The sequence below is a fragment of the Nannospalax galili genome, unplaced genomic scaffold, assembly GCF_000622305.1.
Source record: "Nannospalax galili isolate Female #2095 unplaced genomic scaffold, S.galili_v1.0 scaffold676, whole genome shotgun sequence".
Lineage (NCBI taxonomy): Eukaryota > Metazoa > Chordata > Mammalia > Rodentia > Spalacidae > Nannospalax > Nannospalax galili.
This window is the reverse complement of record NW_008337446.1, coordinates 115,245-143,035: the sequence shown is the minus strand read 5'-3', so window position 1 is coordinate 143,035 and position 27,791 is coordinate 115,245. Positions and strand designations below refer to the sequence as shown.

Here is a 27,791-nt window from a genome sequence, read left to right as displayed (position 1 = left end):
ATAAATAAATAAATAAATAAATAAATAAATAAATAAATAAATAATAAACAAGAATTGGTAGTGAAAAAATTACAGGAAGTTGAAGTTTTTAAACATAAGCCAGGTCCTGACTGCAAGATTCTGGTGAGCAAGGACATTTGCTGAGAAATGTGTCAGAGTGTGTGGTGATCCATGAGCACCATGAGTTTTGTGCTTTGCCTGTCACCTGATCGACCCCTGCCACCCCGTCAAAGAGCCTGCTGACTAGATTGCTGAGAACAGCCAGTGAAAATCACAGTGGCACACTGTAATCAAGAGAGATATCCAGTGCAAAGAATACCACTGTCCCCAATCATAGCCATATCTACCTGTGTCTCACTTAAGGACATCAGATCTTCTTGCTTGGCTTATCTTAAGAGCAGGGAAGCCTCCAAATGCCACTCACCCCTGCTCACTTACCTGTTGGAGACTATGCCCCCCAGATTCACACGCTGAAGTCCCAAGCCCTAGTGCCTCAGCATGTGAGTTTATTTGGAGACAGGGCCCTTAAAAAGGTGATTAAATGAAGTCATATGGGCAGACACTAATCCAACATGACTGATGTCCTTAGAAGAGATCAAGGCACACACACACACACACACACACACACAAGACATGTGAGGACCAGGAGAAAGTGGCCATGTAGAAGCTAAAGAGTCTTAGAAGCCACCACTGTTGCCAACATGATCCTTGGACCTCCAGCCTCCAGCTGTGAAGAGATACAGTTCTGCTGTGCACACCACCGTCAGTAGGCTTTGCTATGGCAGCTCCAGCCAGCTAGCATATAGTCCCATAAATCTGCCTCAGCCCTCCTCCCATCCACTCAAGCCTATTCAACTTGCCCTCACAGCCTCTGACAGGGCCTAGCTTCCTGAAGTCCTCATTCACCACATCCCATACAGCAGAGCCCTGACCACCTGCCATCTTATCTTGTCTTTCTTTCAAAAGGGCAGAAGGAAGTCTCCCAACTCGTGCATGTGGAGGTCAAGGGAGGACATTGGGTGCCCTGCTTTATCAAAAGGACAGAAGAAACTCTCCCACCCCGTGCATGTGGAGGCCAAGGGAGGACATTGGGTGCCCTGCTTTATCACTCTGTGCCTTATTCCCAGGAGACAGGGTCTCTCACTGAATCTGGAGCTAGGCTGACGACTAGGAAACCCCCAGTAATCCTCTTGTCTCCCCTGCACACACGCAATGCTGGGGTCACAGGTATGCACACAAATAACCATGGGTTCTTAGGATTTGAACTCGGGTCCTCATGCTTGTACAGCAAGCATTCCTACCCACTGAGCCATCTTCCCATCTCACAAGCCTGAGGACTTTGGTGAACATCATCATATTTTTTTTTGAGACAGGGTCTATGTATCCCAGCTGGCGTTAAACTTGCTGTGCAACTGAGGATGACCTTGAATTCCTGATCCTCCTGCCTCCACCTCCTTGCGCTAGGATTACAGGTATGTGTCATAATGCCCAACCTGTCACAATAATATTTTTTAAGGATTCTAGGTGCAGTGAACCAATGGTAGGCTAAAATCAGACAAGTGACCCACTTAGCACATCACAGCCTCTGTTCTCTGAGTGACACAGACTCATGCCAGCTGAGAGCCACCGGGAGTCAGGAACATTAGGCCTCAGAGCAGAAAGATGTTCATTTCCTGCTAACTCATGAAACACTTCTCTAGGCTATAATTAGCTCTTGGTTTTTGTTCTTTGTTGTTTTCTAGATTGGCTGACTACCTTTGTTGGGAGCCAGTAGTACAGCTGAGCCTGAATAAAGACAAGAGCCTTACACAGCAGAAGCACTGTAGGAGGACAGCAAGCGTTCATGGTGATGTATTGCTGCTGTGTGTTGAAACTGCCCAAGCTGAGGCAAGCAAAGCGCCATTGCTTCCAGGCAGGCCTCCTCCCTCCCAGGTACAGTGGCAGCTGCAGCAAGCGCCAGATCCTGTGCTGTATAGACATTACATAATGGCGGTGTATAGTTACAGATTTATACTTACGTTCCTTATCTGTCACACAGAAGTTTCCAGATAGGCATTGCTAGCTCTATTTTTTTGCATTCTGGGATAACCTTCCCCAACTTTCATACCAATCCACCATAATTTTTTTTTTTTTTTTTTTTTTTTTTTTTTTTTTTTTAGGAAAAGGGATTGAGCCTGAGAGAAACGAAGTGTCTTGCTTCAGAGCCTCAGATGGGAAAGAATAGAAGCAGCTTAGACTCATATTCTCTCCACACAAACAAGCAGAGGCTTTACCTCACAGGAGGGGGCTCTTGCAGGTAGTACTCGGCGTAGTGAAGACCCAGGTGACACAGGGTCTGCCAGCTCATCTGAAAGAAGAAGGTCAGCCTGTGGACTTCCTGTGCGCCGAGTGAGGAGACCAGAACCCCAGCACAGAAGGCAGGGGTGAGGACGAGCAGAGAGTAGGAACCCATGGCAGCCGAGGCCAGGGCACCGCCTCCAGCCAGGAGAAAGAGGTACCTGAAAGGAAAGGGACCTCGAGGTGACACCTAGGACAGTGCGGCAGGCAGATCACTGCAGAAATCATTCCAGGGACCCAGTCCGACACTAAAAAAGCCATGCTGTCACATGACTCTTGAGAGTCAGAGCCCAGGTCTGCTGCTTGCAAACTACTACCTCAGGACCCAAATCTTGGCTCCTCCTTTGGTGGCTCTGATGACGCTTTCATGTCCCTCCATCCTATGGGTAGCTGCCATCACTGCCCCTAGTGTGTTACTAAGTAGTCTGGAGTGTTTTTCAAATTTATTTATTTATTTATTTTTTAAGACCAGTCTGGCCTCGAACTCAGAGATCCATCTGCCTCTGCCTCCCAAGTGCTGGGGCGAAAGGCGTGCGCCACCACACCCGGCTTGTGTGGAGGAAGTGGAAGAGCGCTCTAGGTATCTATTGCAAAGGAAGTGTCTTTCCTCCTTTCGCCCTGTGTGTTTCAGAGAGCAGGAGAAAGGCTACCCAGTGCCTCATTGAAAACTCAATGAGAAAAATCGTGGTGTCCGCCCTTCATCCTCAGGGCTGCACTTCCAGCGCTCAGGAGTTGGTGTTTTGCACTCTTCCTGCCCTTTGCTTGCAGTCTTTTCCTATACAGGTCATGTCTTCAACTCTAGGTTCAGGTTCATTCTCCTTGTGTAATCCAGCGAATCAAACATTGTGTCTGTTATCTTGCTACCAACAAAATGGAGTCTGACTCCAAATGACAGATGACTTGCTACATGGGCATGGTGGCTCATGCCTGTATTCCCAGCACTCCAAGAGGCTGAGACAGGAGGATAGCAAGTTCTAGACCAGACCAGCCTTGGGCTACACAGTGAAACCTTGTTTCAAACAAGCAAACAAAAACTAAAGGAAAAAGGAAAAGATCACATCTGGTGTGGCTTTGTACATTTTGGCCAGTTCTCCCCAAATTTCATCCTTTGACTACTGCCTTCCAAATGTAAGGGACATCAGGGATCACTCATTGCCCTTGAAGTAGTTACATTATCAATGTGTCTTCTGGCAGCTAGAGAAGGAAACTACAATTGCTTTCTTCAGCGTTGTAAGGCGCCCACACTGAAGCAGTGTTGTGTGGTGCCCCAGGCCTCGCTCTGCAGATGAATGTGCAGTCTGGGACAGTCCACATTATGTGGACTTGGTTGTTTCTGCATTATATGGAACAACAAATGTTGTCGTCTTTGGGGGGATTGTGTTTGGTTTGGGGGTTTCTCGTTTTGGTTTTGTTTTGAGACAGGGTCTCACTGTGTATCCCTGGCTGGTCTGGAGCTTGCTATGTAGATCAAGCTGGCTTTGATCTCACAGAGCTCTGTCTGCCTCCCAAGTGCTAGATTAAAGGTGTGTGCCACTGTGCCTTGCTAAAAGGTTTGCTGCTGTTTTTTATTGTGTCAAATTAATAAAGCTGGAAGAGGGGATCAGAATAAATGTAAAACTGGCTAGATAGGGACAGGGGAGGAATGGGAACAAAGCCTGCATTTCCCTGCTACTTAGAGCCAGGTAGCACCTTCATCCCAGGGTGTGCATCATGGCTCCATGGCACAGTGCCAGGCACACTGCCAATAATTACTCTCTTGAGAAGAACAGCAGGTGTCTTAGAATAAAAGGCTCTGTTACATAAAAATCCTGGGCCATTCCTGGGCTTTTTATTGAGCCTGTGTTTGGAGTGACTGCCTGTATCACCCCAGTTAACATTGTGATCTAAGTCTTCACTTGCTATGGAAAAATAATGGGAACACTTATTCCTTGTATAACAGAGGTAGAAACCAGGGACAACACTACATCCAGATGCAGCTTCCCCAGAAGATTAATAAACACTGAAATATCTATACACATATACAGTGTAGAACACACAATTTATTGACTGCTTTTGATTTCTTTCTAGGCCTTCTGGTAGTAATGAGCAGTACTCAGAGGCAAAGGGTCATTAGTTCAAGATCAGTCTGGGGTATAGAGCGAGACCCAGCCTCAGAAACAAACAAATCAACAAATAAACCTTAGGGATATGACTCTGTGGTCGAGCACTTGCCTAGCATGATCAGGCTCTGAGTTCCACCCAAGGACTGGAGTGAGGATGGTTGCCAGAGACAGGAGACAAGCATCACTTCCTTTGTATAGAAAAGGGCAGGGCCCCCCTCAGAAAGCTTAGTCACATACACAAGGATATTCAGTGAGGAATTAAGACTCAAAAGGCTAAGAGAGCAATCTCAGCTCTAGAGTAATTGCATGGAAGTTAACTCTGGTTTTTGTTTGTTTTACTTACTTTTTTATGACTTTTCTATTTTTAATTTTTTTTAACTTTATATGTATGATTTTTTTTTTTTTTTTAGGTTTTTTTGAGACAGGATCTCCCTGTAGCCCCAGCTGGCCTGGAACTCACTATGTAGACTAGGCTGGCCTTGAGTGCACAGAGATCCATCTGCCTCTACCTCTGCCCCAGTGCCAGGATTAAAGGCATGAGCCACCATCCAGTTTATGTGTGAATGTTTTGCCTGCATATAAATGCACCTGTGTCATGCAGTGTCCACAGAGGGCAGAAAAGGGCATCAGATCCCCTGGAACTGGAGTTATAAACAGTTGTAAGCCACCATGTGGGTACTCAGAACCGATCCCAGGTCCTTTGGAAGAGCAGTAACTGCTCTGAACCACTGAGCCATCTCCCCAGCCCCTTTGTGACTCTTTCTAAATAGAAAATATCTCTGCAACTATTATCCCATCCTCCCAGAAACAAAGGTAAGGGCCATCGCCAGTTGTGAATAAGGGATAAGAAACCCTAGTTTAGCCGGGCGTGGTGGCATACACCTGTAGTCCCAGCACTCAGGAGGCAGAGGCAGGCAGATCTCTGTGAGTTCAAGGCCAGCCTGATCTACATGGTGAGTTCCAGGCCAGCTGGGGCTACAGGGAGACCCTGTCTCAAAAAGACCAATAATAATAATAATAATAAATGCTAGTTTAATCAAACTCACTAATTATAAATATTAGATATAGCTAGATTTTATTTAAGAAGGACTAGAAAGTATAGCTTAGTGGTAGAGGACATTCCAGTGTGTCTAGACCCCTCAGTTCCATCTGAGCACCACACACAAGACCTTCCACTACATAAAAATCCTAGTTTCTAATTTACGAGAAATATTAGGAGGTGGCCTTTAGGCAATAGATTGTTCATTTTTCAGAAGGATATTCCACGAAGCCTTCTTCAAAATAGGGACTGTTTCTAATGTATTGCAGTTGACCAAGAAAACATACAAGCTATCAAATCTTTAGTGACAATAATTTTAAAACCCTATTTTAAGGTATGGCTAATCTACCAAGATTTGTTTTTACTTATTTCTCAGAAAAAGGAGGATTAAAAAACAATCATCCTTTGTTATAGGCATAACATACCAATGATACTTCATATAGTTTCATAATTTTCATAAAATTAAGACTGCTGAAGAATATCTGGGGTCTATGGTTGGTGCAGAGGTCTTCATTTGGGGGCTTCCCATCTCAACATCTGTCCATTTCCCATCTCATATGACGCTTTCCAATTTTGGGATGTTAATTTCTGAGTCAGTTCTGCCCCATTATAGACAATCATTGTCAAGCAGCCAACAACAGGTGGCAGGGATGTTAAGCTAAACACGAGCTAACTTATAAAATGAGGGTAATTAATACATGATCATCACATGTGCAGACCACTGTGCGCTTTCCACCCTATTATTGATTCCAAAGATATAAGAACAAAATTAACCATCCAGCCTACCTGGCCCGGGTGGAAAACGAATCTGTGAGGCAGAGATAATTGAACAGAACTGCAAAAGGAAAAGCAACCAGTTGATAAAGTGATACAGGATGGAGGGAGACCAGCTGAAGCCAATCCATTGGCACAGGAACAAAGATGCTGTCTGTGGAGAGTTCCTAACTGGTACCCTCCTGCAGAAGTCACAACCAGATTCTTGTTGGTCTTTTTATGTAGTGTAGGAAGGCCCAGGTGAGCAAATGTGCTGGAAAGCACTAGAGATCAGCAGCATCAAAGCCAGCTTCCAATAAAGGGAACCTTGCTATGGAAACCAAAGCACATTTTGGCATCCCCTCACTTCACAGTATTTGCTGAAAACAGCTGTCAGAGGCTGTGCTTCGCAGCTTACACAGCACGTTATTTGCCTTTCCAGTCATCACATTGTCATATTTTCTTCACTAGGTTAATGAAAAATCTACCTGAGGACAGACAGCTCGTGGATTGGGGTCAACAAGAACAGAGCAGGAAGGCAGCAGGCAGGATCCCAAGACACACAAGATACTTTCCAGGACTGAGAGATGGCTCAGCAGGGGCGAACACTGGTTGTTCTTGCAGAAGACCTGGGTTCAAATCCCAGCACCCACATGGCAGCTAATAACTGTCCCTAACTCCATTTCCAGGGGATCCAACAGCCTCTTCTGTCTCTTCTGCCTTCCACAGGCATTGCACAACATGGGTACACTTACCTACATGTAGGCAATACATACATACACATAAATTAAAAATAATAAAATATTTTTTAAAAAGATACTTTCCTCAACTATTGCGCTTATACTACTTTCTTCCCACAGAAGCACCCCACCTTTCCTCTTTTCTTTCTTTTTTTGTTAGACAGAGTCACTATTTAGCCCTGTCTGGCTTGAAACTTGATATGTAGACTAGGCTGGCCTGGATCTCACTAAGATCAACCTGCCTCTGCCTCCCGAGTGTTGGGATAAAGGTGTGTGCCACCACGCTCAGCTATATACCTACTTCTTTAACAATTTTTTATATGTATGTTTGGTCTACATGTAAGTGCACTCATGTCCTGCAATGCCCCTGGATGCCAGAAGAAGATGTTGGATCCCCTGTAACTGGAGTTACAGACAGTTGTTAGCTGCCATGTGGGTGCTAGGAACCAAACCTGGGTCCTCTGCAAGAGCAGCCAGTGCTTTTAACTGCTGAGCCATCACCCCAGCCCCTGCACCTACTTCTTGATTACTTTATTTCCTGCCCTTTATAAACAAAATGAGAGCTCTACAAGGGAAAAAATTATTTGGCTTGTTGCTAGAGCCCCAGCACACAGTACACACACGGTACTCAGTGATATTTGTTGAAGTTAAACAGGTTTGAGGGAGCGCAAGAGTGGAGAGGAAACATTTAAGGAGAGTCTTCATTGAGGGATGAGCAGTTAATCCAAAAATGACTTCCTAAAAGCAAGGAAAGAATGAAAAGCCATCTGAACTAGTGGAGAGCCACCTGCTCAGCCCAGGACACTGCAAGGCTGTCCCTAACCAGTGAGTTTCAACACATTTTTTAAGTGAGTTATCGACCATGAATCGGGAATTCTGGTTGGAATCAGGAATGGAAAGAAAAACATGCATGGTCCTACCCTCCTGGATCTCAGCTTTGGGGGAGACAGTAAAATAAGCTCAGCTTGATGAATGCTATTCCTACCTTATGGAGAAAATGATCAGAATAAAAGAAATACCTGTGTTTATTACATGGTGCTATGGTCTGAACATCTTTGTCTCTTCAAAAATTACCCTCAAGGTAATGGTATAAGGGCTGGGGCCTTTGGGAAGTGATTAGGTCATAAAAGTTCTGCCCTCATTTGTATGATTAGTCATCTTATTGGAGGGCTCAGTGGAACTTATTTGCCCCTTCCCACATGAGGATGCAGCAAGAGGCACCAGATGTGAGGAATAGGCCCTCACTAGAGTCTATAATGCCCAATTTCCAACTTCCCAGCCTCTAGAACTGCAGTGTAAGTGCACTGGTCCATGCAATGCCAGTATAGGCCAGAAGAGGGCAGAAGAGGGTGTCAGAGCCCCTGGAACTGGAGTTACAGACTATTAGCTGCCATGTGGGCTCTGCAATAGCAGCCAGTGCTCTTAACTGCTAAGCCATCTCTCCAGCCTGTTTTTTTACTTCTTAACTGTGAAATATGAAGACCCTAACAGTATCCTAGTTTTCCCTTCCTGGCTATTTTATCCACCTCAATTTTTTTTTTTCTTTTCAAAATCAGTCTAATGTTAAATCCTTATCTATACCTATCCTTTGCCCTCCTAATCTTATTAACTGAAATCTGAGTATACTCCATACTATCTTTAGTTGTTTATCTTCCCACAGTTATTGAAGTCAAAGGAGCCACTGTCATTCATTGGTTAGTAGAGCATTTGCATAGTGGTAATATCCAGCTGCTCTAGCTGTTCTCTCAGTTAATAGTCTACCCAGGGAATAATAGAGAGCTTACACCAGGCACTCTGGACTCCTGGCCTGAAGAACTGTTTTGTGAACTACACATACAACTCTACCACATCCAAGTCCCACTTGAACATTACAAATACTTCAAGTGAAAGAATATAGTTGATAAATAAAAGTAAAACAAGAAATAAAATAACAGCAGATGCATAAATCCCAATGCAGTAACATAAGAAACTGGGAAACCAAGACAGCACAGCTCCTCCAAGAATTGCTAAGCCTACAGTGACAGCATCTAGTGAGTGAAATGCCATCTCACGAAGAACTCAAAATAACAGTTGTGAGTATGTTCAAAGACACAAACAGCTGTATGAAATAAGAAAGGCAATAGATGATGCCAAGGGGAAATTCAACAAAGAGAAATACTGAGGAAAAAAACCCCAAAATACTGGATATAAAAAAGCATAGTAAGTCAAATAAAAAATGCAAACTGTCAGCAATAGAATGGATCAAGGAGAGGTCAGAATATCTGAGCTTGAAGACAAGGTGGAGTAACTGCAACACTCCAACACAGATAAAGATAAAATAGTAAGAAATTCCAAGATATACTCAATACTTTGAAAAGACCATATTTATGAGTTATAGGCATAGAAGAAGGGGAAGAATCTCATTCTAAAGGCATAGAAAACATTTTCAAAAGCATCGTAACAAACCTTCCCAGAGTTAGGAGAAGAGATTGCCAGTCCAGATATAGGTGGCATTTAGGACCCCATACAGACATGACCAGAAAAGAACATCCCCTGTCATATAATTAAAATACTAAAATATGCAAAACAAAGAAAGTCTATTGAAAGCAGCAAGAGAGAAACACCAAGTCATACATAAAGGCAGGCTCATCAGAGTAGCAGCTGATTATTCAACGGAAACTTGAAAAGCCAGAAGGACTTGGAATGATGTATTTCAAGTTCTGAAAGATAACAACTGCCAACCCAGCAGACTATATCCAGTAAAGCTATCTGTCATAATTAAAGGAAAAATAAAAACTTTCCATGACAAAAATAAATGAACGTATGACCATTAAGCCAGCTCTAAAGAAGACATCCATAGCTGGGCATGGTGGCCTTTAATCCTATCACTTGGGAGGCAGACACAGGCAGACGTCTGTGAGTTTGAGGCCAGCCTGGTATACATAGTGAGTTCCAGGTCAGCCAGGGCTACACAGTGAGACCCTGTCTCAAAAAAGAAAAGAAAAGAAAAAGGCACTCAAGGAAATCCTTTAGACTAAAGGCAATAACAAATCCAGCTAAAAGACCAAAGGAAAGAATAAACCATACTTGAATAATAGTTAAGCAAGAGAGGAAGAGGAACTAATACTACAGAATCAATAAAATGACAGGATTCAATACATAACTCCCAAAGTAACAAAGGTTCCACCTCCCTGGGCTGGGGTTATGAATATGCTTTGCCCTGCCCAGTATTATGTGGCACTGGGGCTTGAACCTAGGGCTTCATGCATGTGATGCAAGCACCCTACCAACTGAGCTACATCGCCAGCCCCTATTAAGTCATTTCTTACTATGATTAAAGTCCACTAATCAGTCTTAAGGCACAGATTATTGAGTCGGGAGTGGTGGCACACGCCTTTAATCACAGCACTTGGGAGGCAGAAGTAGGCAGATCTCTGTAAAATCGAGGCCATCCAGGTTGAGTTCCAGGTGAGCGAGGGCTACAAAGTGAGACCCTATCTCAAAAAACATAAAATGAGCAAGAAACAAATTATTTCCAATAATTTGGGTGGGCCTGATTGAATCAATTGAAAGACTTTAAGGGTAAAGAGCCAGAATGCTCTGACTCCATTTTTGGCTAGCTTCTTCAGACAAGCCCACCCCCATCCTAAGAAGCTATAGATCAAACAAGCCTGGGTATATAACAGCCTTATAAGGTAAAAAAGGAAACTCCTGGCCTCACCGATAATGGTCAACACATTCCAATGCCCTGAAGACAGCCCCTACCAATCAAGACTTCCCCTGTAATTGGGATATGGGTACATCCAATCATTTTAAAAGATGCTTGGCAAGAGTGGGTTTCTGTGGAGTTCCCCAATAAAAGCCCCTGCCTGCAATTGTTCGGGCCCAGACTCCATCTTTGGCTCATGCAGTCTGTACCCAGCTAGCCGCCATTTGGTTGTTTTTACTTTTAAATTCCTGAATAAACTCTTTGTATGATCTTTTTGGTATCTGTGGGAATTATTCTCGATTATTGAACCCTAACAAAGGGCAGAACTGAGGCGTCTCTGAAGAAAGAAGTTCCCCTCATGGACTGTATCTTCCCCTTCTGCTCGAGAGTCCCCACTTGGTCTACACATTTTGTACTTGTGTAACAGGTTCCTAACAACCATGGAAAGCAATTCCTTGCAATAAATCCTTTGATGCATATCTCCTGCTGGTTCTGTTTCTCTGGGCCACCCCAAATAAGTGACATCTAGGACTTAAAGGAAGGTGTCAGGGGTGTGAGAAAGTAGTTGCATATGGGGAGTCAGTTTGGCTTCTTGAAGGCATGATTGAGCAGAGAGAGGAGTGAACTGGCTCAGCAAACTTCCCTAAGTTACTCCATTTTGTTCAGAGCCATTTCAGTAGCAACTTTGCTCTACACCAAAAGGAAAAGGGGGCCAACCTTAGGTCTTGGAAAATTGTCCTAGCCATGAATCATGGAATGTGCTAATTCCAGACATTATACATCTGACTAACCAGCTTGTTTTCACTTCTGTAATCCATGTGCTATCTTGGGTCACCTTGACACAGGGCATAAGACCACCCTTGTTATCCTGTTATTGTATGACCACCTAGAAGTCATTTACCTTGACTGTCTTATTATACTTATTATGGCTAAAACAGTTGGCTAGTTTTAAGGTCACAAAGTTGATTGCCAAGTTATATGACTGTATCACTTGTCTGATAATGATTGGTTGTTGATTAATAGAGTCAAAATTCTGCTATGGTGTACAAACCTGATTGGTTCACAAGTGTCCTATTTTAATAATAATTCTATAATCCTATAAAAACTCTGACCTGACAATCATCAGGGCTGCTTCTACTCCTGAGATAGACAGGCCTGCTGGTCGAAAATTAAAATTTACCTTGCTACTTTTCTTAAAGTGGTGTTGGTGATTTTTTTTATGAATTCTGTCCTATAACAAGGAGCATGAGAGCTCTCTCTCTCTCTCTCCACACCAAACACATATACATATAGACATAAATGGAACAAGTGAAACAACTGGATTTGATATTCAAGGAGATTCTGACAAAAGGCCTTGGATAGGACTGGGTAAGCATAGGGAAGGTGACTCTAGAGGTTAAAGGTGGAGCAAGCTGAGGAAAGACAGGGTAGGTTGGGGGGGTGGAGATTAGGTTGGTGGTGCAAGCACTGCAAACTGGAAGGTCGAGTCCCAGAAGTCAGACCAGCAGGACCTGTGGGTGACTTTCATCTGCAGGAGGAATACCAAGGCTGGCTCCCAAACCTTGGAGCACCTGACTGGAGTGGCTTCCTCTACGGAGATGGAGGGCCTGGAGCTCATCAGATCCCTGTTCTGGGCCTTTTAGACTTGATAAGACTTGGAGGCATTAAAACCGGGTTGTAATCAATCAGGGACCAGGTAGGCCGAGGATTTCTAACACAGGTAGAACACCCAGTGAGGTCAGAGGAACAAATGCAGGGCGAGATCGCCAACATCGAGAGGAGTGGGTAAAATGAGGTCATAATGACACGCAAAGGAATAGAACAAACTGCTTTTAAATCCGAGTCCAGAATTTTGGACCAGGCTACAACACAGCAAACCGCCCACACTATGCAGCTGCAGAGCCTACAAGGCAAAAGGCCCTGCCTAGGTTCCGCCCCCGACCCGGCCGTGCCAGGCTCCGCCGTTGCGCGTCGAGATCATCGCTCTAGCCAGGATTCGGTGTCGATCTCGGCTCCCATTGGAGACCCGGGCCTGACGATGGCGGAGAAGACTCAGAAGAGGTGCGTGTATTGCTTGACCGTAGCCTGCTCCCCACTCTCCTCGGGCGGAAGCTGCTCCTGGGCAGTGGTGGGGACAAGGCGCTATCTACGTGGATGGTTCAGGAGCCCCACACCTGGCCTCGAACGAGGGGGTGGCGACCCGGTGGGGATGTGGAGGGTCCGATTCGCCCACTCCCTTCAATGCGCCTGCGCAGAAGGGCTCTCGGCCGGACTGAGGGGAGAGGGTACACGGCGGTACCCTGAGTTGCTCTTGTCACAGCGTGGGAGAGCCTGGGCTAGACCTGGCGCTCGTTCTGCGCGGCTGGGTCGAGCGCCTGCCCAACACCGGGGCCAGGGGCTATGGCTGCTCCTTTCCCAATCTTCACTGATGGGGACAGACAGCCATACCCAGAGCCATTTGTTCCAGCCGGGTGCGAGCACCCTCTGCTGACTTTAAAAGGAAGAGACTTTTGTTCTGGTGTTGTTTTGTTTTGTTAGGGGGCGGGAGGCGGGAGGGCGTGTCACAGTGTAACCCTGGAGCTCACAGTGTAGACCTCACTGGCCTCGAGCTCACAATCACCTTCCTCTGCCTCATACGTGCTGGGATTAAAGGCGAGTGCCTGCCCTAAATTTATTCTATTGTTTTGAAAAATGGGTTTGTGGGTGTATGTGCATGTGAGTTCTGGTGCCCCCTGAGGCCAGAAGAGGGCATCAGAGCCCCTGGAGCTGGAGTTCCAGGCACATGATGTGGGTGCTGGGACCTGAACTGGAGTCCTCTGCAAGAGCACTAAGTGCTCTAAGCTACTAAGGCATCTCTCCAGCCCCTCTGCTGACTTTTTTAAACTTCTGTTATTTTTACGTATGGATACTATAAACTAAAATTTGGGTTTTTCTTCTGTTTAAGCAGGTAATGTGCATTCTTTTTTCATAAACTACAAGAAGCAGATCTACTATCAGTATTGTTTCCACTTCAGCAAATGTACACAGCCTTCGGTGAAGATGAGGGTGCGCTTGACTTTGTATTTGCCAGGCTGCTGTTCTTCTCCCAGCTGCCTGCCCCCCACCCCAGCCATTGTGAGGTGCAGTGGGGTCCAGGGAGAGATGTTGGGAACCACATCTTAATTAATCTAGTAGTAAATTATTTAATAATGGTATCCTGCCCCCTGAGAAGTGTGTCGATTATGACATAAACAGCCCCTGGTATCTCTCATCATCAAATTGAAACACCCTTTGACTCCCACAAACAGCCGCATGCCTTCACACAGTTCTCATCCAGAGTGAAGTGGTGATAGATGTTGTGTGAAGTGTAATCACGTCCCTCTTCTCCATGGAAATCCGAACCCCCCTGTCCTCCTTGTCCCTGATATCGTGATGATGTCCATTCAGGAGCTTCTCTCTCTCTGGATCTTTTCCAGTTCTGGATCATTCTTACACTTATCAACAACCTGCTTCCAGTAGAGCACCGGGAGCATGCGCCATGTACCAGGTCCGTGTGGGCTGCCTGTTCCTGTGGGCTGCCTGTTTTTTTTTGTTTGTTTGTTTGGATTTTTTTTCGGTTTTTTGAGACAGCGTTTCCCAGTAGCCCCAGCTGGCCTCTGGAACTCACTATGTAGACCAGGCTGGCCTCAAACTCACAGAGATCCTCCTGCCTCTGCCTCCAGAGTGCTGGGATTGAAGGTGTGGCCACCATGCCTGGCTTGAAAACACACTTTTTGTAAAAAAAAAAAATTTAATTTTATGTGTATGAGTGTATTGCTTGCATGTGTGGAAGTGTATCCATATCGTGTAATGTCAGTGGAGGTTAAAAGAAGGCATTGGATCCCCTGGAACCGGAGTTAGAGATGGTTGTTGGCCACGATGTGGGTACTGGGAATCAAACGTGGATCCTCTGAAGAAGCCAGTGCTCTTAACCACTGAGCCATCTCTACAGCCCCCAGAAGGGACTTTTGAGTCTCTCCTGTCCTCAGCTGGCCCAGCTGTTAGGGTTAAATAAGGCTTTCTTCTGTAGCAAGTGGCAACAGGAAATAAGGTGTAAAACGAGAGAGTTTATAAAGGCTCATTTATTTGGCCAAGAACTTTAAAAAATTGCATTTTTTTTGGCTTTTTAATTTTTATTTTATGTGTGTGAGTGGTGTGCCTGCATGTATATAAGTGCACCTGTGTCGTGCAATGTCTGAGGCTAGAAGAGGGCATCACATCTCCTGGAACTGGAGTTACAGTTGTTAGATGCCATGTGGGTGCTGGGATTTGAACTTAGGTCTTCTGCAAGAGTAGTCAGTGCCTTTAACTGCTGAACCCCAGAATTGCATATTTTAACTCAAAACCCACTTTAAATAAAAAAATCTGAAATTGAGATATGGGACTTAAAAATAATGAGCCATTCAAAGACAGTGTCCTTCAGTTTTCACAGGAAAAAGATCTAGAGAGGCAGGATGTTTCTAGGCAATCTTCAACTAACTTAACAGAGTACTGATGTCAGAACACTGATACCTCAGGACTGAACTGAACATCCAGAAATTTGTAGTCTGCCTTTCCATTTCCTCCCTTATAATATAAGAGGGCCAATGTCCTGGTTAATATTTATTGTCAACCTGAAACAACCTAGTGTCTGTCCCCTGGGAAGAAGGAACCTCAACTGAAGAATTTCCCAGATCAGAGTAGCCTGTGGCCATGCCTGAGAGGTGTTGTCTTGACTGAGGATTGATGTAGGAGGGCCCAGCCCACCGTGGGAGGTGCCATCTCTAGGCAGGTGAGCCTGGGCTGTGTAGGAGCTGGAACACAGGCCATGGAGGAACTCTGCTTACTGGCTTGCTCTCCTGGCCCCTGCACAGCCTGCTTTTGTATGCAACACAGGCCAACTGCCCAGGGGTTTCACCACCCACAGTGGGCTGGACCCTTCCACATCATAGAATCAAAAAGATACCCCACAGACATGGCCACAGGCCAGTTCAGTGGAGGCAATTCCCCAGTTGAGTCTTCTTCAACCCAAGTGTGTCAAGTTGACACTAAAGCTATCCAGCACAGTTACTCTGTTCCACCTTACCAAAGTTTTCCTTCTCAAACTCAGTAGGAGTGTTACATATTTTCCATGATTTCAACAAATTAGCTCTTCAGTAAGACACCCAGTAACCCAGAAGGATCACTGGTAGGATTTCATGAGTTTATTCCTTATACAAAGTCAGGGCTGACTTAGAAACATGTGGGTGTAGCTAATGTCACTTATCACCTCTTGAAGGTAGATACAGAGCTGCTGCTTTTTTTTTTTTTTTTTTTTTCTGACAGGGTCTCCCTAGTCCCAGCCTGCCTGGAACTCACTATGGAGACCTGGATCTCACGGACATCTACCTGCCTCTGCCTCCCTGGGACTGGGATTAAAAGCACGTGCCACATGTTTGTTTGGGGGTTTTACGTTGTTGTTTTGAGTTGGGGGGGCTGTTTTGTAGACAGGATCTCACTGACTAGTAATCCTGGTTAGCTAGTAGCGTAGAGATCTGCCTGCCTCTGCCTCCCCCATGCTGTATCACAGGTGTGCAGCACCACCCTGGGCCCTGGTTAGTTTTCTTGAGACAGGACTTGCTATATAGCCCATGTTAGCCTTGAACTTGTGGCAATCCTCCTCCCTTAGCTGGAAGTACAGGTGTGTACCACTATGCCTGACTGATACATGTTTATTATAGTCTTTAAAATATGTTGTCATAGGAAGATTTGCCCACTGAAATTTGTGGAAGAAAATTTGTGTATATTTTTAATTTTTTTTTACATTCCTTATATCTGTAGGGAAGTTGGTGCAGTTTTTAAAAATAAACACTTAAGAGTGTCATTTCTGCATTTTTATTAGGGAACACTTGGGGAGATCCTGGAATACAAATTACGGAGACATGCTAAAGTCTTCTGACTTCCCAAGGTGCATATTTTGGGCTCTTTTTATAAGTTCCATATGAATACTTTCAGTTGCTTATTTGAGTTTATCTCCTGGATATTCCACACATACCTCAGTCTGCATTTATCTAGAATTGAACAGAATACCTTCCCCGAAATCTGCCCTCCCTCGTAGGCTGTTCCTCAGATGGTGCCGTTAGGCTTTGAAATCAGAAACCCAGAAGCTTTGATCTTGCTCCCTGGCTGGGGTTTCTGGCAGTTAAGGAGCTGAAGCAGAGCAGCTGAATTTTAGCCCTGGGATGCAGGCTCACCCTCCACTTGCGATCATGGCCTCCCAGGAAGAGAGCAGTAGGGTCGACCAGCTTCCTCATTTCACTCCATGCCGCTCACCCTCACACTTCTGTGGTCAAACCTATTTCCTCTGTTCCAAGAAGAAAGTAGATTCCTACTTTTTGGTCCATTGGAGCGTTACAAGGAGTGGAAAGTACCCACCTTCAGCTTTGCCTAGCAGCCAGATTCTATCATGGTAGTGTGTGTTGCCACTCTGTGTTGTTTCTTCCACATACCCGCAGCTTCCTTCTCTGACCACCTCTCGGATCTGGGCTAGCCCTGTAGGATTAGGATAGTCGCCTCCCTCCAGCCTGCCCCCCACTAGCAACACCAGGTAGTTCATCCGAGGAACTGGGCCTCCACAGACAGTTTGGTGGTCGTTGGCCTGAGAGTGAGAACGCTTCTGTGATATCTTGCCCACAAGTGCAGATTGAAGTCCCTGTTCATAGTTCACTCGTAGGCAGGCCCTGCTCCCCTCCTCCCAGCCATGCCCACCCTCTCTGTCTTCCCCAGCTCTGGTCTGTTCACTGATTCAGTCTTCAACCTGGGAGAGGAGAAAAGTTTTATTTTGTGACTTGTTACTCATTGCCTAGATGAATGCAAATGGTACTTCAAATTGAGAAGATTGTGTTTTAATATTTTCACATGAGGGGCTGGGGAGGCTCAGTTGGAGGAGTGCTTGCCAAGCATGCCCAAAGTCCTGGAATTGATCCCTGGTGCTGCATAAACCAGGCATGGGGTCACACACCTGTGATCCCCAGAGATCCTCTGTCCCAGAGTGAGTATGAAGTCAGCCTGGAGTACATGAGAGCCACTCTCAGAAAAAAGTTTAAATGACTGTGCTTCCATAAGCACTTATACTTGTGTGTGTGTGTGTGTGTGTGTGTGTGTGTGTGTGTGTGCGTGTTCTGTATGTGTCTGTGGTATATGCTCACATATATGTGAGTGCAGTGCAAAGGTGCTCATGCAGAGGCCAGAGAAGGACATCATGTCTCCCGCTCTGTTACTCTCTGCCTTACTCACTTGAGTGAGATAGGGTCTCTCGTTGAATCTGGAGCTAAGATGGCAGACAGCTAAGTTGCCCCAGCAGTCCTCCTTTCACTGCCTGTGGCATTGGGTATAGGTGCACTTTTTATATGGATGCTGGGATCTGAACTCAGATCCTCATATTTGTGCAGCAAGCACTCTTACCCACTGAGCCATCTCTCTAGCCCCTCATTTTACACATCTCTGTGATTTAAAACTAATTGTATCTAGGCATGGTGGCCTGTGCCTATAAATCTAGCAGTCTGGAGGCCAGTGAAGGATGATCACAAGTTTAAGGCCAGTTGGGTTACACAGCAATACACAGCAAGACCCTGTCTCAAAATAACAGGCACAAACAAAGCAAACCTAATTGTTTTACCTAAGTAACAGTTCATTCAAAGGCTCCCTTGAAAGCAGCAGCCCTTGTTTTCTCCACTTCGCACTGCTGCCAACCTGGAAGGGGATTCTCTCGTAGCTCTTTGACTGCCTTTGTTTTCCTAAATATTGCAGTTCTGCTTTTCCTGATGTGCCATTCCATGCAGCATCTACTGATTTTTTTTATATTGAGAGCTAGCAATTTTATAACAATTCTCCAACACACACACATACACATACCCCACACACACACATACATGCACGCACGCTGCTCCCCAGCATTGTTATATTTTAATTTTTAGTTTAAATACTGTTTTTAATTTGTGTTGTTGTTGTTGTTGTTTTGAGATAGGGTCTTCCTGTAGCCCCAGTCTGGAACTTGATGTGTAAACTAGGCTAGCCTGGATCTCAGAGGTCTGCCTACCTCTGTCTTCAGGATGTCCCACCATGCCTGGCTTTAATTTAATTTCATAAAATGCATAAATGTTATTTTTTTACTGAGCCAAAAAGCACACATTTTTTTTGTAATTATTGCTTCACTTGTTCATTTTCTTATTTTTCTGTGCACTGATGTTTGCCACATTTCCCAACACATCTGTCAGATGCAAAGTAGTATTTTTCCCAAATTCTCATTGGATAATTTCTTCTTTCTTTTGTGTGTGTGGTGTGTGTGTGGAGGTATACATGTGTAGGTGTGTGTGCATTTGTGTGGAAGCCAGAAGTTGGTGTCAGCTGTCTTCCATTATTGTACGCCACCTCACCTTTTTTTACTATTTAAAAAAGTTGTATTTCTAATTTTGTGAGTGCAGGTGCCTGCTGAGGCCAGAAAATGTTGGATCACCTGAAGCTGGAGTTATCGGCAGTTGGGCACACTGTGCACTGCCTAATGTGGGTGCTGGGAAGGGAACTCAGTTTCTCTGCAAGAGCAGTAAGTGCACTTAGCTGCTGAGCCATCTCTCCAGCCCTATACCTTATCTTTTTGAGACAGGGTCTCTCACTGAACCCAGAGCTCGTCAATTAGACTGGCTGGTCAGCAAGCTCTGGAGATCCACTTTCTGTGTCCTCCCAGCACCGGGGTTACAGATGTTTATACCCTGTGCCATTTTACATGGGTTACAAATCTATACACCTGTGCCTTTTTCCATGGGTTATAGATGTGTACACCCATGCCTTTTACATGGGTTACAGATGTGTACACTTAGGCCTTTTACATGGGTTACAGACGTGTACACTTAGGCCTTTTTACGTGGGTTACAGATGTGTACACCATGCCTTTTTATGTGTGTCAGGGATCTGAACTTGTCTCATGTTTTCATAGCAGGCACTTTACCCACTGAGCCATCTCTCCACCTCCTCCCTTTTCTTTTTTCTTAAGAGATCTCCCCTGAATGTCTCTGTCCTCTTTGTTCTATAAGACACAGCTGTTGTCCTGCCCTCACCTCTCTACTCTCTAAATATACTGATCGGTCTCTAGAATCATTTTGTATATTGGTTTATTTTCACACATCTATGCACATTCTCTAGCAACTTCCTAATAGAGTACATAGGAAATATGTACTTGGTTTGGTTTGGTTGTTTTGAGACTGTCTTGTTATGTAGCCTGTGTTGGCCTTGAACTCACTATGTAGCCCAGACTGTCATGAAACTTGTGATCCTCCTGTCTCAGCCTGCCCAGTGCTTCCATCACAGATGTGTGTCACCATGCCAGTAGGATTCCTTTTTGTCAGTCTTTTCAAGTCTGAAAATGTTTGTGCTTTCCTTCCATGCTTGATTACTAGCTGAGCTGAATACACATCTCAGATTGAACATGGTTCTCAGAATTCTGTAGGGATGGTCTTCAATCTTTAGAATCAGGGCTCTATGGAGAATCTGATGCCATTCTGACTACTTGAAGCTTTTCTGTGGGGCTTGCCCCTTGCTCTTCCTTTCCCTCTTGTTCTTCAGACTTAAGAATTTTTTTCCATAGTGCTCAAAAATCTTATGTTATGTAGCACTAGTCTTTTGTACTCGTTTTACTAAGTATTCACTGGGCCTTTTAGATTGGAAGCTCATATCCTTTAGTTCTAGGAAATTTTCTTTCATTGTTATTTGCTAGCTTATTTCCTGCCATTTTCTACTTTCTCCTTTTGAGATTTATTTACATTTTGTACCCCATGTGTGGATCCTTCCATGTTTGCTTTTTCTCTATTTCCTTCCTTGCTTCCTCCCTCCTTCCTTCCTTCCTCCCTTCTTCCTTCCTCCCTCCCTCTTCCTCCCTTCTTCCTTCCTTGCTTCCTCCTTCCTTCCTCTCTCCTTCCTTGCTTCCTCCCTTCCTCCCTTCTTCCTTCCTTGCCTTCCTCCTTCCTTCCTCTCTCCTTCGTTCCTTGCTTCCTCCCTTCCTTCCTCCCTCCTTCCTTCCTTCCTCCCTCCCTCCCTCCTCCTAAAATGAGAAAATAACTTTTGGAGAAATTTATAAATCAGGCTCTAACATTTTGGTCAGCAAAGCTTCAACTGTTTGATTTACCAAGTTTTAATACTTTGCTTAAAATGTAAAACTAATGGCTTAGGAGGAATTTTCTAGGGTTTTAGTGGTCTTACGGGATTAAAATTATTTCCTCTGCTACTGGGAATGAGGCAAAGAAGCAAGTTGTTCTGACTCCTGTCTAAGGGTATTGGGCCCTAGGTCAACGCAAACAGGCAAGAGAAAGAAATACTAGGCAAGCAGATGAGAATAGAAAAATAAAACTGTCTCTGATAACAGACAACATGATGATTATATAGCAGATTCCAAAGAGTCTACAAAGAAAAATGGGGTTAGGGGCCAAGAGGATAGCTCAGTGAGATCTGTCTAGCAAGCACAAGGCCCTGGGTTTGATTCCTGGCACCAGGGGCCAGGGGGGCTTTAGCAAAATGCAAAGTTGACATGCAAAATGAGTGTATTCCTGTATAATACTAGCAATGAAAAACTAAAACAGAAATTAAAAAATCTAGACAATTATAAAGACAAAACATGGTTTTGTTCTTTCATAGGCGCTAAGAACAGATGTAACACCCTGAGTATTGTTGCTGATAAGAAAAGTTGCTTTCTCTTGCCAGATGTGGTGGTGTACTCCTTTAATCCCAGAACTAGGGAGACAGAGGCAGGAGGATCTCTGTGAGTTTGCGGCCAGCCTGGTCTACATAGCGAGTTCCAGGCCAGGTGGGGCTTCAGGGAGACCCACTCAAAAAACCAGAAATTTCTGTGGCCTCAAACTCACAGAGCCTGCCTCTGCCTCCCAAATGCTGGGATTAAAGGCATGCACCACCACACCAGCCAAAGTTAGTTTCTTAAATAAGCAATTATTTTCTTCCTCTTCCTCCTCCTCCTCATCTTCCTCCTCCTCTCCCCCCTCTTCTTCCTCCTCTTCCTTCTCCTTGTATAATAAATACAAATTGTCTAGTAGCTGCCACTTTAAGGAGGCAGTAATTTGATGCATTTCCTCATGTTATCTCATGGTACTGCTAGGAAGCATTAGCTAGACAACTATGTCAAACAGTTTAATCCTAGCAGACTATCAGAAACCACCAATAAGTCATTGGGCATTGTTAATCTTTTGAACAGTTTGTACTATAATTTCTATTACTGGGTAGATGGCTTATTAACATATATATTGTTCTATAAAGTCCACAGTAGACTTGGCCCTCCCACATCAATCCTCAATCAAGAAAATCTCATAGACATGTCCACAGGCCAGTCCAATCTGGGAAATCTTCAAATCCCTCAGTCTCTTCTCAAGTGACTTTTAGTTGTGTCAAGTTGACAGTAAAAACTAACCAGGACATACATGTTGTTAAAGAATAAATAGAAATATTTGCAGATTTTCAGTTTTGGACCTGTTATCTTGGTGGCTACTAAATGGTTTAAGTGTACTTTCTCTTCACCCAGTTTATAAAAATAATGGCATATTACATTCTGCCAGATTTTTGGACTTTGCCATTTTCCTTAACAGTATAGCTTGGAAATAATTCTTGGTATTATTTCACTTTATTATAATTATTATACTTTCCTTTTCCTTCCCTCCCTTCTTCCCCTCCTCCCTCTTCTCTGTCCTTTCCTTCTCTCTTTTTCTTCCTTTCTCTCCCTTCCTTCCTCCCTCCCTCCTTCACTCCTTCCTTCTACCCTCTAGCCCAGGCTGGCTTTGAATTCACAGTCTTCCCAGATCATCATCCCCAGTGCTGGGATTAGAGGTGTGCACCAGCTTCCTAGTTCATTCCAAAATCTTACATAAGGGATTACTCTTGACAACTGTGCATTAGTCCATAGTGTACTATAACTTACTAGCGAGTCCTCTACCAATGGATATTTAGGTAGTTTTCAGTTTGTTGCTATTTAGAAACAATACTGTATCAAATGCAAAGAAAATATCCAAAACATTTTCTTAAGCATTTATATGATTTTGGCCTGATGGACAGCATGCTATGTGAGAAGCATATAATAAAATCATACCCTCTTAGCTGGGCGTGGTGGCACACGCCTTTAATCCCAGCACTCGGGAGGCAGAGGCAGGCAGATCTCTGTGAGTTCAAGGCTAGCCTGGTCTACATAGTGAGTTCCAGGACAGCTGGGGCTACAGGGAGACCCTGTCTCAAAAAGACCAAAAAAAAAAAAAAAAAAAAAAATCATACCCTCTTAAGCCTTATTACAGTATCAGCATAGCTTCATTAAAAGTTTATTACATTTAGTTATTATTTGTGTCTGTGTGTGTAGGTGCACATATGCCACAGTGTGCATGTGGAGGTCAGAGGACTTGTGGGAGTTGGGTCTCTCCTATTGTGTAGGTCCCAGGGATCAAACTGAGGTCGTCAGGCGCACTCCTTACCCCAACAGGCCGGCGCTAACATAGCTTCTACTAACTCAATTATGTGAGCAAGTGTAAAATATATTGTAAATTAAATTTTTTATTGTATGTGTGAATGGGGGGGTGGGCATGTGCATGCCATGGTGCACTATGGGGGTCAAAGGACAACTTTCTGGAGTAGGTTCTCTCCTTCCACCTTTATATGGGCTCCAGGGATCAAACTCAGGTTCATCAGGCTTGCACAGCAAGCACTTTACCCACTGAGCCATCTCACCAGCCCACAGGAGTTTTGATCTTACTCACGATGATTGTTACCTGTCTCTTCCTACAGTGTGAAGATTGCTCCTGGAGCAGTTGTCTGTGTAGAAAGTGAAATCAGAGGAGATGTGACTATAGGTAAGATAATAGTTCAGTAACACTTTTTTGAGAATTGATGTCACAGAATTACGTTTAGACACTTTTTTCTGACTGGCTTTCCCTGGGACTCACTATGTAGACCATCCCAGGCTGACCTTCATCTCAGTTATCCACCTGCCCCCATCTCTCAAGTGCTGGGATTAAAGGCGTGTGCCTCCACACCTGGATGGAAGTAGTAAAATTTTTTTAAAAGTTTTATGTGTATGAGTGTATTGTCTGCATGTATGTAAGTGCATCTGCATCATGCAGTGCCTTCAGAGGTCAGAAGATGGTGTCAGATCCCCTGGAACTGGAGTTCCAGACAGTTGTTAGCCACTATATGGGTGCTGGGATTCAAACTTGGGTCCTCTGCAAGAGCCCAAGTGCTCTTAACCACTGAGCCATCTCTCCAGCTCCATAGTAAAATTTTTAAGGAAGATAAACTATAGTGATTTGATGTTGATCAAAATATGAGTTCAAGCTAATATCTGTTAATATGTATTACTATGTAATATATATGCTATAACAATCTGTTAATATATATTGGGACTGGGAAGATGTCTCCACTAAGAACATTAGTTGCTTTTGCAGAGAACCCAGGCTTGGTTCCCAGCACACACATGACAGCTAATAACTGTTCATAACTCCAATTCCAGGGGTTTTGACACCCTCTTCTGCCCTCCATGGGCATTGCATAACACAAGTGCACTTATGTACATGCAGGCAAAACACTCATACTCATAAAATAAAAACAAATCCAAAAAAATTTAAATATGTATATATACAGTGATACTGGGGATAAGACAGTTGCTAAGCAGATGCACTGAGCTGTCCTCCAGGCTCATGTTACATTTGTTTTGGAACAAGTTCATATTTAAAAGTAAGGAAAAGGTTCTGAAGAGTGACACATTTGTGGCCCTGTGTCTCCACGCTTTATCCTCACTTGTTGTGCCTGTTTCTTTTTCCCATATTCAAGCCTCAAGTTTCTTTAATGGTGTGTATAAATAGAGGAATTTCCCAGAATTGGTATTTAGGCAATCATTTCTGTAATTGTCACATTTGGTATAAAATATCTCTAATCTTTTGAGGGTTATTCATTTTTCTAAAGTAATGCATCAGATTAGAAACTCCTAGGAGATATAAAGTGTAGTCAAAGCAGAGGATGGAAATAAGTTATCTGATTACAGCTCTTCTTGCCCACATCTCACTTTTCATTTGAGCTTTTGTTTTTGTTTTTGCTTAGGTTGCTAGAATAGTTGATTTAAATAGTTTTCTGTTGTACTATGGAATTGGATTTCAGTGCTGGAAAACTCTGCTTACTAAAGAGTTGGGTAGCAGTAAACAGAAGTGTAGTTTAATCAGTCAACTTTCAGGATGCTTTGTGTAACTTTCTAACTCTTTTTTTTTTTTTTTTTTTTTTTTTTTGAGACAGGGTCTCCTTGTAGCCCCAGTTGCCTGGAACTCACTGTGTAGACCAAGCTAAGCTGGCCTTGAACTCACAAAGATCCTTCTGCCTCTGCCTCCTGAGTACTGGCATTAAAGGCATGCGCCACCACACCTGGCTCCATCATTTTATGCTTTTACCAAGTACTCCAGTCTGAACTATCCCAGAAGAAGGCAGTATTTTATTTTATTTTATTTTATTTTTTATTTCCTTTCCTTTCCTTTCCTTTTCTTTTGTCTTTTTGAGACAGGGTCTCCCTGTAGCCCCAGCTGCCCTGGAGCTCACTATGTAGACCAGGCTGGCCTCGAACTCAAGATCCGCCTGCCTCTGCCTCCCAAGTGCTAGGATTAAAGGCATGCGCCACCACAACGGGCTCTTTTTTAAAAAAAAAAATTTTTTATTGAATTGTTGTTTCATACAGAACATCTCAATCTTAATCATCTTTATACTCCCTTTCCTACTATGTTTGTGGGACTTTAAACTGTATCTGCAATTTTCTAGAAAATCAGGTATTTGCTTTATCAGAGAAATTGATTTGTAGTCTAAAGCCAGGCTTGCTAGTGTACGCCTGTAAACCCAGCACATAGGAGGACTGCCTGTGAGTCTGAGGCCAGCCTGGGCTACATAGCAGCACTCTGTCTCAAAACCAAAAGGTAAAGGTGTGGGGAGGTGGGGAGGAGCTGGAAGTCTAGCCTGGTGAGGAGCTTCTGGCTTACAGCGCTGTTGGAGTTCTCCATCACAGTTCTCATTGTTAATTGTAATTTGGCTGGATGGAGTTCCCAGCACCAAACTTATTATTCATTAGACTGCTACGACTTTTCTGTGTGTCTTCATTTTGTGATCTGAAGAGCACGTGGAAAGGTCCCCAGCATAGTCAGAAGTGCCTTCAAGTGTGAGGGCTGACTGCTGCTGGTAGGCCAGGGCTTGGTTGGGACATGGGCTGTGAAGGCAGATGGGGCATAGTGGGGAGTTAACTCATTCTCCTGGCCAGGGCTGTCTACAGATGGAAAGCCCCTTTACCTTGGAATCTTCCAGTAAGGCAGAACAGTGGCCAAGAGGTTGTTTAGTTTTCAAGACAGAGTTTGAGCTTTCTTGAGTTACTGATCCATGAAATGCTGTCTGTAGTTAAGGTGGACAGGAAAAGCGTCCTTGACCAAATGAGGGAAATGGAAACGTGATGAGGAGGGCCTTCCTGGCCTAGCTGCCTCGAGTCCAGCCAGCCGCTTAGAAAAATAATTCATCGTCCAGTTACGGCAGTGCCGACTCAGACACGTTTGTCCAAACAAGGAGATAAGCCAAAGAGGGTTTCAGCACATTCAGTGAGAAAACACACAAGCTGCCCTGCTGGGAAGAGCGCCAAGAAGGTTCCAGCAGAGCTAAAGGGGGAGGGAAAGACGCCGTGGTGACGGGCTTTTATTTTTGAAGCATTTAACCTCAAGGCCTTTAACGTGGCTTCAAGTGAGACCCATTCTAGGTAAAGGTGCTTGTGGCACGCAGGGAAGTGCCGAGGAAGCTGGGGTTTCTGCTCGCGCCTCCCAGAGGAAAATGCAGACAGCTGTACCCCCACCCCCTTCAAGTCCCCAAACGCCGTCCTAGTAGCTGCGTGCCGACGGCCATGCATGCTGACCTCGGCCATACTAGCCTCGCTCCTGCTAACCCCGCTCATGGGACTCTTCAGTTATTGCTGCCCGCAGCATCTACTCTGACCTCTCAAAGGTGAACTGTCCACGTCCTATTATTTCAGCCCAGCACACCGCGACCTGCAGTTTGGCGGTGCTGCCAGCAGGTGGCAGAAGTGTCTGACTCACAGGCCTTGCCTAAGCTGCTGCGTGCCTGTTATCACCAAGGGCTAGGCCCTGAAATTTATAACCAGGTGTTTTCCAATCACCTATCAAATAAATTAATAATAATTAACAAATAATGACAGTAACGAAAACCAGGTTAAAACATTTCAGGCTAATGTATAAGTTGTCTTATGGGAGATTGTACCTCAGTTTTAAGAGTGCTTACCTAGCATTCATGAGGTCCTGGGTTCAACTCCTGCAACAAGGAAAAAGTTGTATGACTTGGGATTATTTCATTTTTCAGAATTCATGTTGTGGCTGGAGAGATAGTTCAATGGTTAAGAGTACTGGCTGCTCTTGCAGAGAACCCAGGTTTGGTTCCCAGCATCTACATGGTGGCTAACCATGTAACTGTCTGTAACTCCAGTTCCAGGGGATCCAGTGATCTCTTCTGACCTCCACGGGTGTTGCACAACACAGGTGCACTTACATACATGCAGGCGATATGCTCATACACATAAAATAAAAATAATAAAATATTTTAAATGCATGCTGATTTGTTTTTGTTATATTCTTTTGCTTTACTTGTTTGGTTTGGTTGGCTTTTGGGGTTTTTTGTTTTTGTTTTTTCTTTTTGACACAGAGCATCTCATAGCCCCAGGCTGGCCTCCAACTCACTACGTAGTCATGTGACTCTGAACTGATCCCCCTGCTTCTTCCTTCTAAATGCTGGGATTACAAGTGTGTACCACCATGCTCAGCTGTGTATATTGGGGGATGGGGGGAATGTGTGGGCGTGGGTGTAGGGCACATGCATGTGTGTGAATATGTGGGGGGGGTGTAGGGCACATGCATGTGTGTGAAAATGGGGGGTGTAGGACACGTGCATGTGTGTGAATATGTGGGGGGGGTGTAGGACACACGCATGTGTGTGAATATGTGGGGGGCATGTGCACATGCATGTATGTGAATGTGTGGGGGTGTGGGCACATGCGTGTGTGTGAATATGTGGGGGGGTGTAGGGCATGTGTACGAGACTGT

General features: G+C 44.4%; 2 protein-coding genes across 3 annotated transcripts in view; one reads left to right on the top strand and one right to left on the bottom strand.

Annotated features, from left to right (window-relative positions):
- Window positions 1-6,383, bottom strand: part of Mboat4 (membrane bound O-acyltransferase domain containing 4) — an 8,126-nt gene extending 1,743 nt beyond the window's left edge. The window contains exons 1-2 of the mRNA XM_008832594.1: window positions 6,265-6,383; window positions 2,274-2,498 (exon numbers count right to left, since the gene is read on the bottom strand). Coding sequence (XP_008830816.1) covers window positions 2,274-2,498; window positions 6,265-6,383 — 344 coding nt within the window. The remainder of the gene's footprint in view (window positions 1-2,273; window positions 2,499-6,264) is intronic.
- A 6,062-nt stretch (window positions 6,384-12,445) lies between these two features.
- Window positions 12,446-27,791, top strand: part of Dctn6 (dynactin subunit 6) — a 31,412-nt gene continuing 16,066 nt past the window's right edge. The window contains exons 1-2 of one of the 2 annotated variants that reach the window (XM_008832593.3): window positions 12,446-12,720; window positions 23,458-23,522. In XM_008832593.3, coding sequence (XP_008830815.3) covers window positions 12,461-12,720; window positions 23,458-23,522 — 325 coding nt within the window. In that variant the 5' untranslated portion in view covers window positions 12,446-12,460. The remainder of the gene's footprint in view (window positions 12,721-23,457; window positions 23,523-27,791) is intronic. The other variant, XM_017798028.2, reaches the window with a different exon arrangement.